This window comes from Gossypium arboreum, chromosome 9 (genome assembly GCF_025698485.1).
Source record: "Gossypium arboreum isolate Shixiya-1 chromosome 9, ASM2569848v2, whole genome shotgun sequence".
NCBI lineage: Eukaryota > Viridiplantae > Streptophyta > Magnoliopsida > Malvales > Malvaceae > Gossypium > Gossypium arboreum.
In genome coordinates, this window is record NC_069078.1 from 64,440,222 (window position 1) to 64,455,120 (window position 14,899).

Here is a 14,899-nt window from a genome sequence, read left to right on the forward strand (position 1 = left end):
AAAAGTTGCTTATGAAAAGATAAAATGAAGAATTAATAGAGAATAAAAAGGTAACTTTGTTAAAAAACAGTTTTCCAAAAATTAAAAGTGACTAAAGATTAACTTTTGATTTGGGCTAAAATCCCAATTTAAAATCCATATTTGATTTGGAAAGCTGTTTGTTTACCCTTTTATTTATTTATTTTTAGAAAGTGTTTTTCAACTTTAATAGTAGACAAAACTTTGGATTTTGTTGTTGAGAGTTGAAGTCACGTAATAACTTATTTGATTTTTTAACTTTATTAAAATTTATTTTAGTTATCTATTTAATTTTTATCGAAAAATTAATATTTGTTAATTTTATTGACATGACATTCATATAAATAGTCATGTCAATAATTAATTATTTTAAAATTTAAAATATTTTAAAATTTAAAATTATTTAAAATATATAAAATATCAATTAATTTTTTAAAAATAGTTAATTGTTAATATACACGTAGATATCATGTCATTAAAATTAACACATTTTAATTTTTTCAACTGTTTTGATATAATTTTACAAATCATATAAATTTAAAAATTAAAAAAGATGAAAATGGAATACTAAAACCACTTATTTTTTCGGAAAGTTAGAGAGCCAATGCATTGAAGTTGTGGTGTGCTCTTCTGTATTTATTGCTGTACGTATGTACTCGTTTCTTCTACAATGAAGTTTATGAAAAAATATAATATAATCTTTTTACTCCTAAATTTGGTAATTAAAATTATTTTGGTGTTTATACTCTCTTTTTCCAGTTTGACACTTAAACTTAACAATTAAATCCATTTTGATTAATAAACTTGAAAAATATAAAAATTTGATAATATAACATTTTAAAATTGTACAAAAATCATCACTCAAAATTTAAAAATTATATAAATTTTCATATAATGATATAATATAATCTCAGAATATCATCCTCAATATTTTAGATATTGAATTAGTAGTTGAACAGTTCGAACCACTGGTTCCTAATTCATCCAATTCAATCAGTTTGACTATCAAACCAACAACAATTAAATAAATAATTAAAATTCATAAAAATATTAAAAAATTATTAAATTAGTACAACTTTCAATTTTGTCTCAATTTTTACCAATTTCAAATAATTTCTAAACCAATTGGTTCAACCCATTTGTTCAGATCATTATATCAATTAGTTCTCAATCTATCTGATCTAATAATATTAATCACATCATTAAATCTTGACAAAATCCAAGAACAAGAACCAAAGTAGACAAAGAAATATATAAGTACCAAAGTGAACCTAATTGAAAAAAAAATTATCCCAAAATAAAAGATAAATAAATAAAAGTAGAGCCCTTGTACATCTACTGCATAATTAAAGAAAAAACAATATATGACTAGGTTGATATATAATCTAAATCATCTAATCTGAAAACCTGCCAGTTGGGAAATTTATACCAAAAGTTGTGATGTTATATAAAAAATTTTAACGTCTACACTTCAATTAGAAATTTCGGTATATGCTTTCTTGTGAAACGTAGAGTAGAATTTTCCGGGTTCATGCAACTCATTAAAGCTTCTAAAGGAAACAGTGCTTAATCTGAGAGGAAAGTAGGTGTGATCATACATTATTTTCAGTCTGCTTGAAAATTAGCGATGGTTTTGGGATACTAATTAAAAGAAAACTGATGGAAATAATAGTTATTATAATTGAACAAAAACAGAAGCAGGATATTCAATGTCATCTTTTTCTTTTAAATTTTTTTTAAAAATCTTCATGAGGAAAGACCTAACTTTACACCCCCTTTCCTTTGCTTCCTCCATTTCCTTGCCTCTTTTCTTCTCATGCTGCTTTCATTTGCTGCAATAATAATAAATAAATAAATAAATCCCATTTGCATTATTTTATTACAATAATTTCAGCTTTAACAAAAAAAAAAAGTAAAACGGTATTTAAGATGCCCCTTCCTTGCCCATTTCACTAGTTAAATAGACCCACCTACTTCCAAAATTCCCGACCCAGTAATATTAAACACATCGCATTCGTGTTTATGACATTCATACATTCCAATCGTTGTGTTTATGTTTATACAACACGCAGACATGGATTACACAGATTGTCAGGCCAAAAACCAGGCTGATTTAAGAATCTGAATATCCGGATCCGTTCAATTCTAAATTGAAGGTCAATGGCGAGTGCAATTAGTTCTAAGTTAAATCGTGTGTGTGTGTGTATGTTTTGGTAAGAATGTTTTTTACTTACTCGTTTCTCTTCTTCCATCCTGGCCTTGATGAAAGAGTACATTGCCACTCCAGCAATAGCTATGGCTGTTCCAATACCTGTCTGTGTTGAAATCTTGTTACCTGTAAGAAGTAGATCGTTCAATATTCAGCCTGAAGAGTTACATCCTGACAATAATCCGAAAACAGAGTATAAGCAAAGATTAAGATTTAAACTTACCAAAGGCCAGGATTGAGAAGCCAATGACAAACACACGTTTCAGCACATTGCCAACTGCATGAGTGAGTGGTGCCACCCGCTCTAGTGTGTTGGTAGCCAACTGAATACCAAAAAAATCTTCATCAGCTTCATCCGTACATATAAGGGCTTTACTAATGAGCGACGCATAAGACACTGTTTAGAGTTTATCACTCTTATTTTCAATACATTGGTGTAAGAGTGCTTTCAGGGAACTCATTAGCAAAATCATATGTCAAGAGGCATCATGCTTGGATTAGATGCATAGAATCATAAATCAACACGAATGGAACTTAAAACAATGAAAATAAGGATAAGGTAATGTACCTGATTGTAGAGATGGTAAAACATACCCACCCAAAAGAGATCCGAGATGAATTTAGTCATACCAACTTTAGCAATAGCATCAGTGAAACCATGCTTCATTAATTGAGGGCCCTCGAACTGCAATGAGGGAAACGAGGTTTAAGCGACCGTGGGCTCTAGGTTCGAAATTGTCTAAATATCTGCAGTTGCCCTCAAATTTTTACTTACAATGATGGCCGGAGGAATACAGACGAAGAGCGCAATGATGGAAATATAAGCGTAGACATTTGTACTGTCCATATCGGTCTGCATATATACGAAAAACCGACAAATATCATAAAATGCTTATCACAATAGAGGGTCAAAAATATAAAGGAAGTGAAGAAGAGGAAGAAAGGAGCTCTGTTTGATTCTTTCAAAAAGGAACTGCGAAGAGTTTCAAAGAAAGTCACCATAGCTTTCTTGGAATAGATACTCCTGTAAGTGAATGAAATGTTAGAAATCATTGCACTAATGAAACCCGTCCAATTGAACGACAGCTCAGTCAGTGATGCCATCGATACACCTGCATGCATTTTGGGTTAAATGATACCCAAACATGGAGACACGTTAACAATTCAAGTGCAAATTGCCAATCTCGTAATAGAGTTCTAGAGTTTGTTTATCTACACAATTAGAGCTAGAGCACAATTGATACTTGAGCCAATTCACATGAGATGACCGAACAAAGAATAGAGAAATCACCAATAACAACAGGAGCAAGAGACAGCCATAGAGTTAATGGAATGGATTGTCCAAGTATGAATTGGGAAGCAGCAGCATTGAAGAAAGGCTCAAGAGCTGAAAAAAACAACAACAAACTAGTTATCAATAGGCTACACCTGACATAAAACCACATATATTTAAAATATCATCCTTAACTATGTTAGTCGGAAGTTGGTGTGAGTGTTGAGACAGGCAAGTGTTCAACACGCCATGTCTGAAAATGTGTCAGACAGAGTGTTGGACATGAATGCTTCAAGAAAAATAAAGAGTTGGGAGCAACATAGCCTGCACAAGAGAATATATAGATACATATAATGTCATCATCACCTTTGATTGTGTGGGTGAAAGACACAGCAACAGCTGCAAAGGAGACATTGCTAGTTACATGGCCCAATGCATGGCATACGGCAACAGGGATCAACAACTTCAGTAGGTTTGAATCAATAGGCTACACACAGATTTACATAAATCATCAGTGCCACAATAGCGACAAATTCTCGGGTTTTCCTCAAAAAGAACTTTAGCAGGTTATAACATGTTGCATTTTCCCCACATTGAGGATTCTTACAGCAGCTAACACAACTAAAAGATTTGTAAGAAACTACGTTGTAATATTAAGATGATGGGATTTAATTCCTTCACTTACAGCTCGCTTAGGGAGGCCAACGGCCCAGCTGATCAAACAATATATCACCCCAACGAACAAGTGAATAACTGACACAAAACTGCATCAAAAATGGCATCAAACCATTACTATTCAATGGGAAAGAAAAAGTAAAATTCTGGTTTTGGATTCTCTAGTGTAAAATTTTGAAATTTAATCTCTATACTTATAATTTCACATAATTTGATCCTCTCCAATATTATTAGCAGGTCTAAATTGATAATGCTGATAACTGCGGCCGTAAACGTGAAATTCACGAATCTGCTAAAACTATTAACCCCGTTATTAATCAACCATTAAGACATTAAAAACTGCAATTAACAGTATTATTTGGACCTACAAATAATATTATAAAAGTAAAGGCATTATTCCACGTTAAAGTTGAGTTAGTAGATGGACTAAAACTAAGATTAGACCAAATGATAAGTTAAAAATTCCCCAAAAAAACAAGAAAAATGATATAAAAACTCCAATTACTTACTAGGGATAAGGGAAGTAATTGTAGATCTTCTTGTTGAGAATGTTAAAGATAACATTTAAGAAGTACCTGGAAGGATAAAAAAATAGAATTAAAACACGATGTTGTAAATTGAAATTTAAAAAAAAAAATTGAAGTAAATTTGACTGTTGACCGAATCTTAACCACGGTTCAAACCGCCGAACATTTGACGGCTAAACACGCCGACCGGTTTTTTTACCTACCACATGAAGAAGAAGAAGCCAGTAACAAGAGCGGGATACTTTTGGAAGAATCCAACCGGAGCGATCTCAGCGTCCCTGCAATATCACCGAATCAGTGAGTCAGAGAACTAAGGCGTGGACGAGTTTGACCGAGTCAGAACGGAGGAAACGGACCTCACCCGGCGGAATCGCTTCCTCCCCCGGCCGCCGACGACGCGGAAGCTAGAACCGGCTTCAAAATCTCCCGTTTATTGACCGGCGAGATCTCGAGCAACAGCGACGGCCTTAGCTGTCTCCCCCATATCACGTTCCCGCCTTCTCCGACGGCTCCGATAGGCTTAGCCGAAGCAAACGAAACACTGAGAGAGTCTCGCGAAAGCTTCGGCCTGATCTGAGGCAAGCCGGCGATGGTGGAAGCGCGTGACAACAACCGCGACTCCATTGTTACTGAGAGGAAGAGAGAATCAAATGGCTATCCCCTTAGATAAGAGTGAGCTCTTTAATGGAGGGAAAAGAATTAAGAAATTAACAGATTTTTCATTTTCTATTTTTCTTTTGGTTTATTTCTAAGTTTAGTCCTTATACTATTCTAAAATTTGATATTTAATCATTTTATTTTAATTTATTATTGGTGTAGGGTTGAGCAAATTTTTTATTTCGAGAAATCAAAACCAATTTAAATCATACCACAAATTAACAAACTATCATTACTCCAACTAAGTCAATTTTATTTTATTTCATTTATAATTAATTTTAATTTTTATGATGTAAAATAAAAATTGTAAGGTTCGATTGACATTTTTTCGTGATAATAATAAGAAGGATATGAATTTAAGAGCATTTAAACACATGTTATTTTTATGGGTGTGTTATAGGCAGTAGTAGTAATTTTTTATATTTTATATTTAAAATAGTAAAAACAACATAAAAATGCTATGTGTTTGTTTTCAAAATAATATATTTTATATGAAAATTTATTTTTAAAAATATTAATGAAAAATTCTTAAAATTTTATTAAATAATTTTCACAACTCATAAAACAAAGCTCATTTTGTCAATATAAAGTCTAAAACTCAAAATTAGTATGTAAAAATCGAGAACTAAATTGAAGTATCACAATCAATTTAAACAATTTGATCAACTCGAATCGAACTCAACCCTAATTGTTTAAACATGTGACAAGATTCCACGTGACTTACTGGTAGTGTGGTCGAGTAACAATAAAAAAACAATCATGTTATCACTTTAATTACAACAACTAATTGTGTATTTTATATAGTAAAAAAAAAAGAAATCAAATTATGTCGAATTAAGGTAAAAGATTAATCTCAAAAAAAATTAACATAGTCAAGGGACTAAAACCAGAATTACACCTTTCATTTTTTTGTTTTTAAAATTATCGATTAATTCTATTTTATTGGTCCTCGATTCTCAAAAAAAATTACGTCGTTTTGGTCACCTGCGGCAAGGTACAGGCGAATACGCTGTATACTCTGGCTTTTTGACGTAAAATAAAGATCAGAAACCGAGGAGATTATTAATCAACGGTGGAGAAAGCATTGAAAGAGAAATGAAGAGATTGAGATGTGGGGCCAGATCTTATCCCCTGTGTATGGCTGGTGAAGACAGATATCTCGTCCAATTGTTTACGAGTGGCTTCTATTTTGCCTTGTTTTTGCAAATATCCTTATCGTCTCCCATCCCCTTTCCATTATTTGCTTGAAAGTAAATGTTTACAATTCCACTTTTAGTCCCTCTATGATGCTTACTCTTATATTTTAATCAATCTATTTTAATTCGATACAATTTAATGCTCTATTTTTGGTTCAAATGGATATCATCATATGTTGCTACCCTTAAAAATGATAACATGAATTTCTATTAGTGTTATTTGGTCATAGACAAGGTCAATCAGTAATATATTTATATGTTAGTCACTATTTTAGAAATAAGATTAAATTATACCACAAGTCTTTGTACTATTTAAAAATTTGAAATTTATTCTCTATACTTTTATTTTTAAAATTTTAATCTTTTTTAGATTTCAAAATTTTAATACAATTGTTAACTGTTGTTAACATTATTTCGTTAAATTTAAGTTCATTACAACTTCATTTTTTTAGTTATATGACAACCAAGTGATTTTTTTTAATTTTAAAATATCATACCAACAAATTTAACAAAATAATTTAACAACAGAAGTGTTAACTATGATGGAACCTTGTACATCTAATGCAATTATTTGGTAAGTTTTAGTTTTAGTTATATAGCTTTGAGAGTAAAGTTGTCTATATGTCAAGTTGAGCTTTATCGTTTCAATGAGAGTAATATATTTATAATATAATTTGAGTTCTTGATTAAGTTGATGTTATCCTCAATCAGGTCATTTACTCTGTTAGAAAGTTATGAGAATGTCCTTTTATAATTAAAATAAGTAATATTATTTCAGAGTATTTTAATTTTTATTTAAAAATAATAAAATATGCATATGGTGAGATTGAAAGACAAATTCATTAGTAAAACCTTTATTTTACCATTCAACTAAAGTTTTATTTTGATATTTTTGTACATTTTAATTTTTTTACACATACTTTATTACCTCTATAAGTTGTATATCTATATACTAATCTTTAAAATCCCAACTGAGTTGGTGTCGCTCTTTAATCAGGTCACCAACTTGGCTAGGAAGTTACGAAAATGTTATTTCGTAATTAAAATAAGTAATATTATTTGAGGGTATTTTAGTCTTTTTACTTTAAAGAAAATCAATAAAAATATGCATACGGTGAGAATTGAACCCACACTAATTGTATTAGTAAAACCTTTAATTTAACATTCAATTGAAGCTTTATTTTAATATTTTTATACATTTTAATTTTATTATACACATTTTATTACTTGACATTGACTCAAGATTTATGAAAATATTATGATAAACAATTTAACCTAAATTTTTCATTTTAATAATGTACATGTTCAATGTGTTTTATTAATTAGTTTCAAACTATACATTTCATTATTTATTTTATGTTATTTTTAAATAGATATTTGTGTTCTAAATTTGTGGTTTTTACATGCATATGCTGCTTTTAATAGAATTTCTAGTATTAATAATGTATTTGACTGAGTTTGTGTCACAAATTAACTCGACATCGACTCAAGATTGATGACAAAACAATAATAAACAATTTAATCTATTTTTAAATTTTAATATCGTGCATATTTCACGTGTTATTATTAATTTGTTTCAAGTTATATGTTTTATTATTTATTGTATGTTATTTTTAAATATACATTTGTGTTCTATATTTGTGATTTTCACACATAGGTATGTCATAGGATTTCTAATAGCTCAATTTAAAATATGAATTTCATATTTTGCTAAATTTACCAATATTATTTTAATTTTTTTATAAAAACCATATATGTTATTTTTAATTAATATTTGATTAATGCTATATATTTTTTCTTTTACTAAAATTAAATATAAACAATTTACTTTTTATAAAATTGTATTATAATATTATTTTCATATTATATAAATTAAATAATATATAAAAAAATAGCATATTATAAAATTTGAAAATAAGTAAGGTTAAAATTAACTACTTTTTTTTTATTACTGAATCATTTGAAAAATGCTCTCTAATTCGCAATTTTCCAGTAATGATGGGGATGGTGATCCTCACCCTGAAAGTGATCGGAATACTAAAAAAGTGAGGTTTAAAGACAATTTAGTTGAAGAAGACACAATTATGGATAGGGACCCAAATCCAAAACTGACTTTGTTGTGGAAAGACAAACTTTTAGGGGGCCTTACTGTTGATTCTGCCTTGGATTGTTCTGCTCCTACTGAGGGAAGCAATAATCATCTTAGGTTGCTTGAAGGAGATGTGAATACGACCATTATTGATGGTGTCCCAGCTATCACTTTTTCAAATCGAATAAAGGATATTCTCTTCAAAGAAATAGAATTGATGGTCATCGTTAAACTATTACGGCGTAACATTGGTTACAACGCTCTCCATAATCGCATTCTTTTTCTTTGGAAACCAGTGAATTCTATTAGTATAATGGATACTGTTAATGGATTTTTTTGGTTAAATTTCAGGTTGCTGAGGATTACAACAGAGTATCGTCCCAAGGCCCTTGGATCGTCTATGGCCAGTACCTGACTATTCAACTATTGACTAAACACTTTAGTCCCTCACAATATTATCCTGGCATAGTGATGGCCTGGATCCGTTTTCTGAATCTTCCGGGATATCTTTATAAACGGAAAATAATAGGAGTAATTGGGGTCTCATCGGGAAGGTGGTTATACTCAATATTCAGACCGACAACCAGACTAGAGGGAGATTTGCTCGTTTGGCCGCTTCATTAACCTAGAAAAACAGTTGATTTCATAGGTTATTGTTGATGGATCCGTCCAACGTGTCAAGTACGAGGCCCTTTCGACCGTTTGTTTCACCTGTGGTGAGTATAGGCATGTTAAGGAAACATGCCCATCAGTTGTGACAAATTAAAATTCAGCAGTGCCTTTAGATAAATCATCGATCGGGGTAGACGGTTCTAATAGAGGCAAATCAGACAGGGATTCAACGATTTTCAGAAGCAGGGAGAAGGATCCAGAGTATGGGCCATAGATGTTGGTGGAAAAGAGATATTCACAGCGGGGGAAGAGGGATTTCTCGGTGAAGGTTTTGGCGAAGTAAACAAAACAACCATTAGGGAATAGTTTTTCAGCATTGATGGGGGAGAAGGATATAAATGGGGATGGGTGATTATCTGATGGAGGAATTTTAGGAGAAAGTGAAAATAGAAAGTTGACTGCTAAATTAAGGGGATTTAAACCTAGGGTTAGTAAATATGTGGTTAGGGGTTCTTTTGACAAGGCTGGTTATGGGGCTAATGAGGGATTGGGCTCACCTAGTGGGTCTATTATGAAGGAGGGCTTGGGTAGTGAGAGGTTAGAGAGAATGAGCCGAATGCCCAAATATGCTTTGGATAAATCCTTAGGTAAAAGGCCTATGGGTTTGGATGGTTTGCTTCAAAATAATAGGGACTCTTTGGATAAATTACCCGTCTCACATTTTTCTTATTCTGTTTCAGTAGGTTCGAAGCATGCATGTACTCAAAATGATAGCCATTTTGATTTTGCAAAAGCTCAAGGTATTTTGGAATCTAGTAATAAGATTAACATTGACGTCGAGGATTTAGAAAAAAATTAAAGCTCATTATAATCCCGTGTTTGACGAGTCCGAGGGTTTTATTGTTCCTATATCTGATAATACTTTTGATCCATGTAAGCATTAAGCAGTTACTTTTAAAAAATATATATCTCCTAATAAACAGTTTAAATCGGATTCACAGTCTATGGAACGCCTAGACTTGGTTTCAGGCTCTATTTTAAACGATCCAAAAGACAAAAGAAGCGGTGGTAGTCAAAGTAATCGCAAGACTTCTTTTGCTTTACAGGGTAGAGGGAATCGATTTAAACCTTCTAGGAACACGCGCATTCCTCAAATTCTTTGCAGGAACTCGAATGCTAAGCTAAATGGAGTTGGTTCTCATTTGGAAGGCAATAATGGCCTTGAAAGCTAGGTTTGATATCTTTTCTTTTTTATTATTATTTTTCTTTTTTAATGAATATTACTATCTTTTCTTGGCATTGCCAGGGTTGTGCAAATTTTAAATTTCCTAGAATTTTTTGGGAATATAATTTGGAAAATAAACTTGATATTGTTAATCTACTTGAGCCGAGAGTAAGTCGAGCCAAGGCTGACAGAATTATTGCTAAGCTCAGTTTCTAGTTTTCTCATCGTGTGGAGGCGATTGGATTTTCTAGAGGTATTTGGTTAGGATGGAAAGATATCGTTCGTATTGAGGTGGTTCATAGTTATTCGCAATTTATTATGACTCGAGTTTGGCAGATGCCTTCACCTCATCTTATTCTTATTTCTTTTGTCTATGGTAGTCCCAATAGAAAAATGCGTCTATTTCTTTAAAATGATTTGAGGAATACAAATTTGCTTGGTCAGATTTCTTAAATGTCTATTGGGGATTTCAAAGCGATTCTCTCCTCCTCTGAGAAATCTGGAGGCCTTACTAAGGGTAAGAGATGCCCACATTTTGGTGATTTTGTCGACTCTACTGAGCTGCATGATTTAGGGTTCAGAGGATCACCTTTCACTTGGAATAAGAGTTCTTTGTTCAAGAGATTAGACCGTGCTTTGGGAAATGAGGCTTGGATACGTAATTTTCCTAATTGTATAGTTTCCCATCTTCCAAAAATCAAGTCAGACCATCAACCTCTTCTTTAGGTTTTGAATCCAAGTATTTCCTTACCCCGTGGAAGACCTTTTAGATTTTTAGCTGGGTGGGTTGAACATCCGGATTTTGATGGTTTTTTGAAGGAAAATGGGAAATGCTCCTGTAATATGCCTATTTCTCTTGGTAAGCTTACTCATAAACTCAAGGAGTGGAATAAACATGTTTATGGTAACATTACTACTCGCAAGAGAGAGCTTATTAAAAGAATTGCCAGAATTCAGAAGAGAAGTGATTACTCTGATTCTCATCACTTTAATCAAGAGGATTTGTCTCTTCGTTAAGAACTTGAGAGTGTTCTCCATCATGAGGAACTACTTTGGGGGCAAAAAACGAAGTGTGACTGTTTAAAATTGGGAGACCGGAATACTAAATTTTTTCATTCTCGCACTTTGCAATGGAGGAAAAATAATCGTATTTATGTTATTCGTAATTCTGATGGTAACTGAATTTATGATCCTGAAGCCATTGAAGAAGAGGTGAACGAGTTTTTTCAAATATTATATAGAGAAAGTCCTGCGCCTTGCAGTTTTCCTAAACTTGATTCTGTGGATATTAGTTTTTTGGGGAAACCGGTCTCTAATGAAGAGAATTAAAATTCCCTTTTTGATATCGTTCCGCTTAAAGCTCTGGGCAGTAATAGTTTTCATGCTCTTGTTTTCCAAAAGCAGTGAGGCACTGTTGGGGGAGCGGTCTGTGATTGGGTCAGAAAAGTTTCGATGGAAACTTTATTGAGCTTGCTCTAAACAATACCTTAATTGTTCTTATTTTGAAGGTTCAGAATCCGGAAGTGTTTGGTCAATTTCAATCAATAAGTCTCTGCTCGATCCTTTACAAGTTGACGATGAAGGTAATTGCTAATCGTTTTAAACACATTTTTCCTAAAATTATTGCGTAGGAACAGGCCGACTTTATTGCAGGAAGAAATATCAACGAGAACATCATTTTAGCTCAAGAGGTAATTCATTCTATGCTTAAAAAAATAGGAAATGAATGGCGATTAAAATCGATTTGGAGAAGGCCTATGATAGAGTAAGTTTGGATTTCATTGACGTTTCTCTCTGAGTGGCAGGTATCCTTGAATATCTTGTGAATGTTATTATGTCCTCTATTTCTAATTTTACTATGCAAGTTATGTGGAATGAGTTCCGTTATCTAAATTCAGTCCTGTTAGAGGAATCTGACAAGGGTGTCCTCTTTCTCCCTACCTTTTTGTACTTTGATTCAGGATGCTATTTCACAAAAAAAAATAGAACCCTATTTGTTGATGATTTGGTTATCTTCAGTAAAGTCGATTCGAAGCATTGTAGAATTTTGAAAGATATTTTTGATAGATTTTGTGCATTATCTAGGCACAAAATTAAATCTAGGAAGGCTAACATTTTCTTTTCTAAAGGCGTGGGTGAGTCTTTAGTGGATATGATTAGCACTATGTTTAGTTTTCAGCGAGTTCATAATTTTGGTCATTACCTAGGTGTCCCTCTTTTTCTCCAAAGAGTTACTAGTGGCACTCTTCAATTCGTGGTAGAAAAAGTGCGTAGTAAACTTCAGAGTTGGGAAGCCAAAAAACTCTCTTTAGTAGGGCAAATCAGTTTAGCTCAATCAGTTCTCTTATCTATTCCTAGCTATTTTATGAAGTCCATAATGTTACCTAAGAGAACTTGTGATGAGATTGAAAGGTTGGTTAAACAGTTTATTTGGGGATCATCTGAAAGGAAAAAGAAGATGGCTCTGGTTGGTTGGGATTCTATTTGTCAACCAAATGTTTATAGTGGTCTTGGTTTGAGGAATCTCTGTGATTAGAATATTTATTTTTTGATGAAATTGGGGTTTAAATTGATATCTGATAAGGAAGCTTTTTGGGTTCGTGTGCTTAGATCGAAATATCAAATGAAGGATGAGTTACCTGTTTGTATTGATAGAAATAGAAGTTCCTTTCTTTGGAAGTCTCTATCCAAAATTTAGATATTACTTCGGGAAAACTTACATTGGTCTGTTGGAAATGGTCACAAAATTCAATGCTGGAAGGACAAATAGATTCCCGATATTGGACCTTTGATTAGACACATTCCTCTTAGTGTTAATCTGAATTATGATTACTTACTACATGAGATGATTTTTTGAGGTTGGCTTGTAGAACTTAGATCTCTTTCAAGTTTAGCTTTCAGAAGATATGATACAGGCTATTAAGGGCATCCCTCCTCCATATCCTTTTGAAGGTCCTGATAGAATTTCTTGGAGTCACACTTCATCTGGTGCTTCTTCTGTTAAATCTGCTTATAAGGCCATTAAGAAAGGTGACTGGAATCCGGAAGATGAGAAATGGAAGATTGCTTGGAGGTTTCCTGGCCCTCAACAGATTCGCATATTTATTTGGACTATTTTACAGGGAAGAGTTCTTAGTAATGTAGAAAGAGTAAGGAAAGGACTCTCGGATGATCCTTCTTGCCTCATTTGTGGATTTCAATTAGAAGATATTTTGCATATCCTTCGAGACTGTCTGGTAGCCAATGATGTTTAGGCTCAGGCCAATCTAGGTAAGTTTAGTCTAAATTTTTTCTCCTTTCTTTTTTAGGATTGGTTTCTTCTTAATTTGCAAGGGAATAGGTTGATTCATGATAGATGAGTTAGTTGGACTTGTTTCTTTAGATTTCTTATTTGGTGCATATGGAAAAATCAAAATTTCTACATCTTTCAAGGTAAACCTTGGAGCTCGAATAAAGTAGTTCAAGGTTCTTATAGTTGGGCGATCCATTTCTTCTCTTCATCTCAAGAGGTTTCTTTTGGATGTCTTGATCATTCTGTTGAAGTTCATACCTCTGAAGAACGGGTTTATCTTTATACTGATGGTGCAGTGCAGTTAGATTCTGGACTTGCTGCAGCTGAGGGAGTTGTTCATGATAAGGAGGGACATTGGATCTTTGGCTTTCACCAATTTCTTGGTAAATGTACAGTTTTTAATGCGGAGCTCTAGGGGATTCTTGATGGCCTTAAACTCATTCAACGTAGGGGCTATGATCATGTTATCATTCATTCTGATAGAATGGAAGTTGTTAAAGGCATTCTCGGAAGTTCTTCAACTGTCTCAAATTTCGCTTTGATTAAGCGAATCATTAATATTTTTCCTCAGAAAAATCAATGGTTTTTAGAGTATATTCCGAGGGAACGGAATCAGGTTGCTGATTGTTTAGCTAAACAAGCTTTGATCGAGAAAGCAAATCATCAAGTTCTCAACGTCCCACCCAAATGGCTCGTATTCTAATAGATAGGGATAAGTTTTCTGGTAGTTCTTTCAATTAAGCTTTAATTTTGTAATTTTTTAGCGTTACCTTTTATCACCAAAAATAATAATAAGTAAAGTTCAAGCCCCAAATATTTAAGCTGAAGCCAGATTGATATTTAAACAAGTTTATTTTTGCTTAAACTCGATTTTCATAATTTCATTCAAACCCTCTCAAATTTGAAACAAGTTTTAAAATTTGAATAATTAACTCAACCTTTAAACATGTGAGTAGACGTGAGATGGTAATCATATCAGGTTGTCATTTGAGCCGAACTTGAAATATACAAATTCTTCATTCAAACAAACCGCTGGATACATTGAGCCAAATTTAGATAAGAGAAGAAATTACAGATGTTATTAACTCGAGATTGAACATTCTAAACCTAAACCCTAAACCCCAAA

The 14,899-nt window shown here is 32.7% G+C and overlaps 1 protein-coding gene across 1 annotated transcript; it reads right to left on the reverse strand.

Annotated features, from left to right (window-relative positions):
- Positions 1–1,537: 1,537 nt before the first annotated feature.
- On the reverse strand, positions 1,538–5,403 carry LOC108454052 (triose phosphate/phosphate translocator, chloroplastic). The gene is made up of 12 exons (XM_017752359.2): positions 5,064–5,403; positions 4,906–4,980; positions 4,685–4,750; positions 4,186–4,264; positions 3,867–3,987; positions 3,519–3,614; positions 3,227–3,339; positions 3,003–3,080; positions 2,796–2,912; positions 2,451–2,550; positions 2,253–2,353; positions 1,538–1,850 (listed from the first exon to the last, which is right to left on the reverse strand). The coding sequence occupies exons 1-12, from the start codon at positions 5,324–5,326 to the stop codon at positions 1,833–1,835; spliced, it is 1,227 nt and encodes a 408-aa protein (XP_017607848.1). The 5' UTR covers positions 5,327–5,403; the 3' UTR covers positions 1,538–1,832.
- Positions 5,404–14,899: the final 9,496 nt, after the last annotated feature.

Bases quoted from the DNA above. Each gene is read 5' to 3' on its own strand.
- LOC108454052 (XM_017752359.2), bottom strand. From the start codon at position 5,326: ATGGAGTCGCGGTTGTTGTCACGCGCTTCCACCATCGCCGGCTTGCCT. The intron at 3,615-3,866 runs GTGATGATGACA...TGTTTTTTTCAG, and splicing joins TTTCACCCACACAATCAAAG to CTCTTGAGCCTTTCTTCAAT. The intron at 3,340-3,518 runs GTGATTTCTCTA...AAATGCATGCAG, and splicing joins TCTTGCTCCTGTTGTTATTG to GTGTATCGATGGCATCACTG.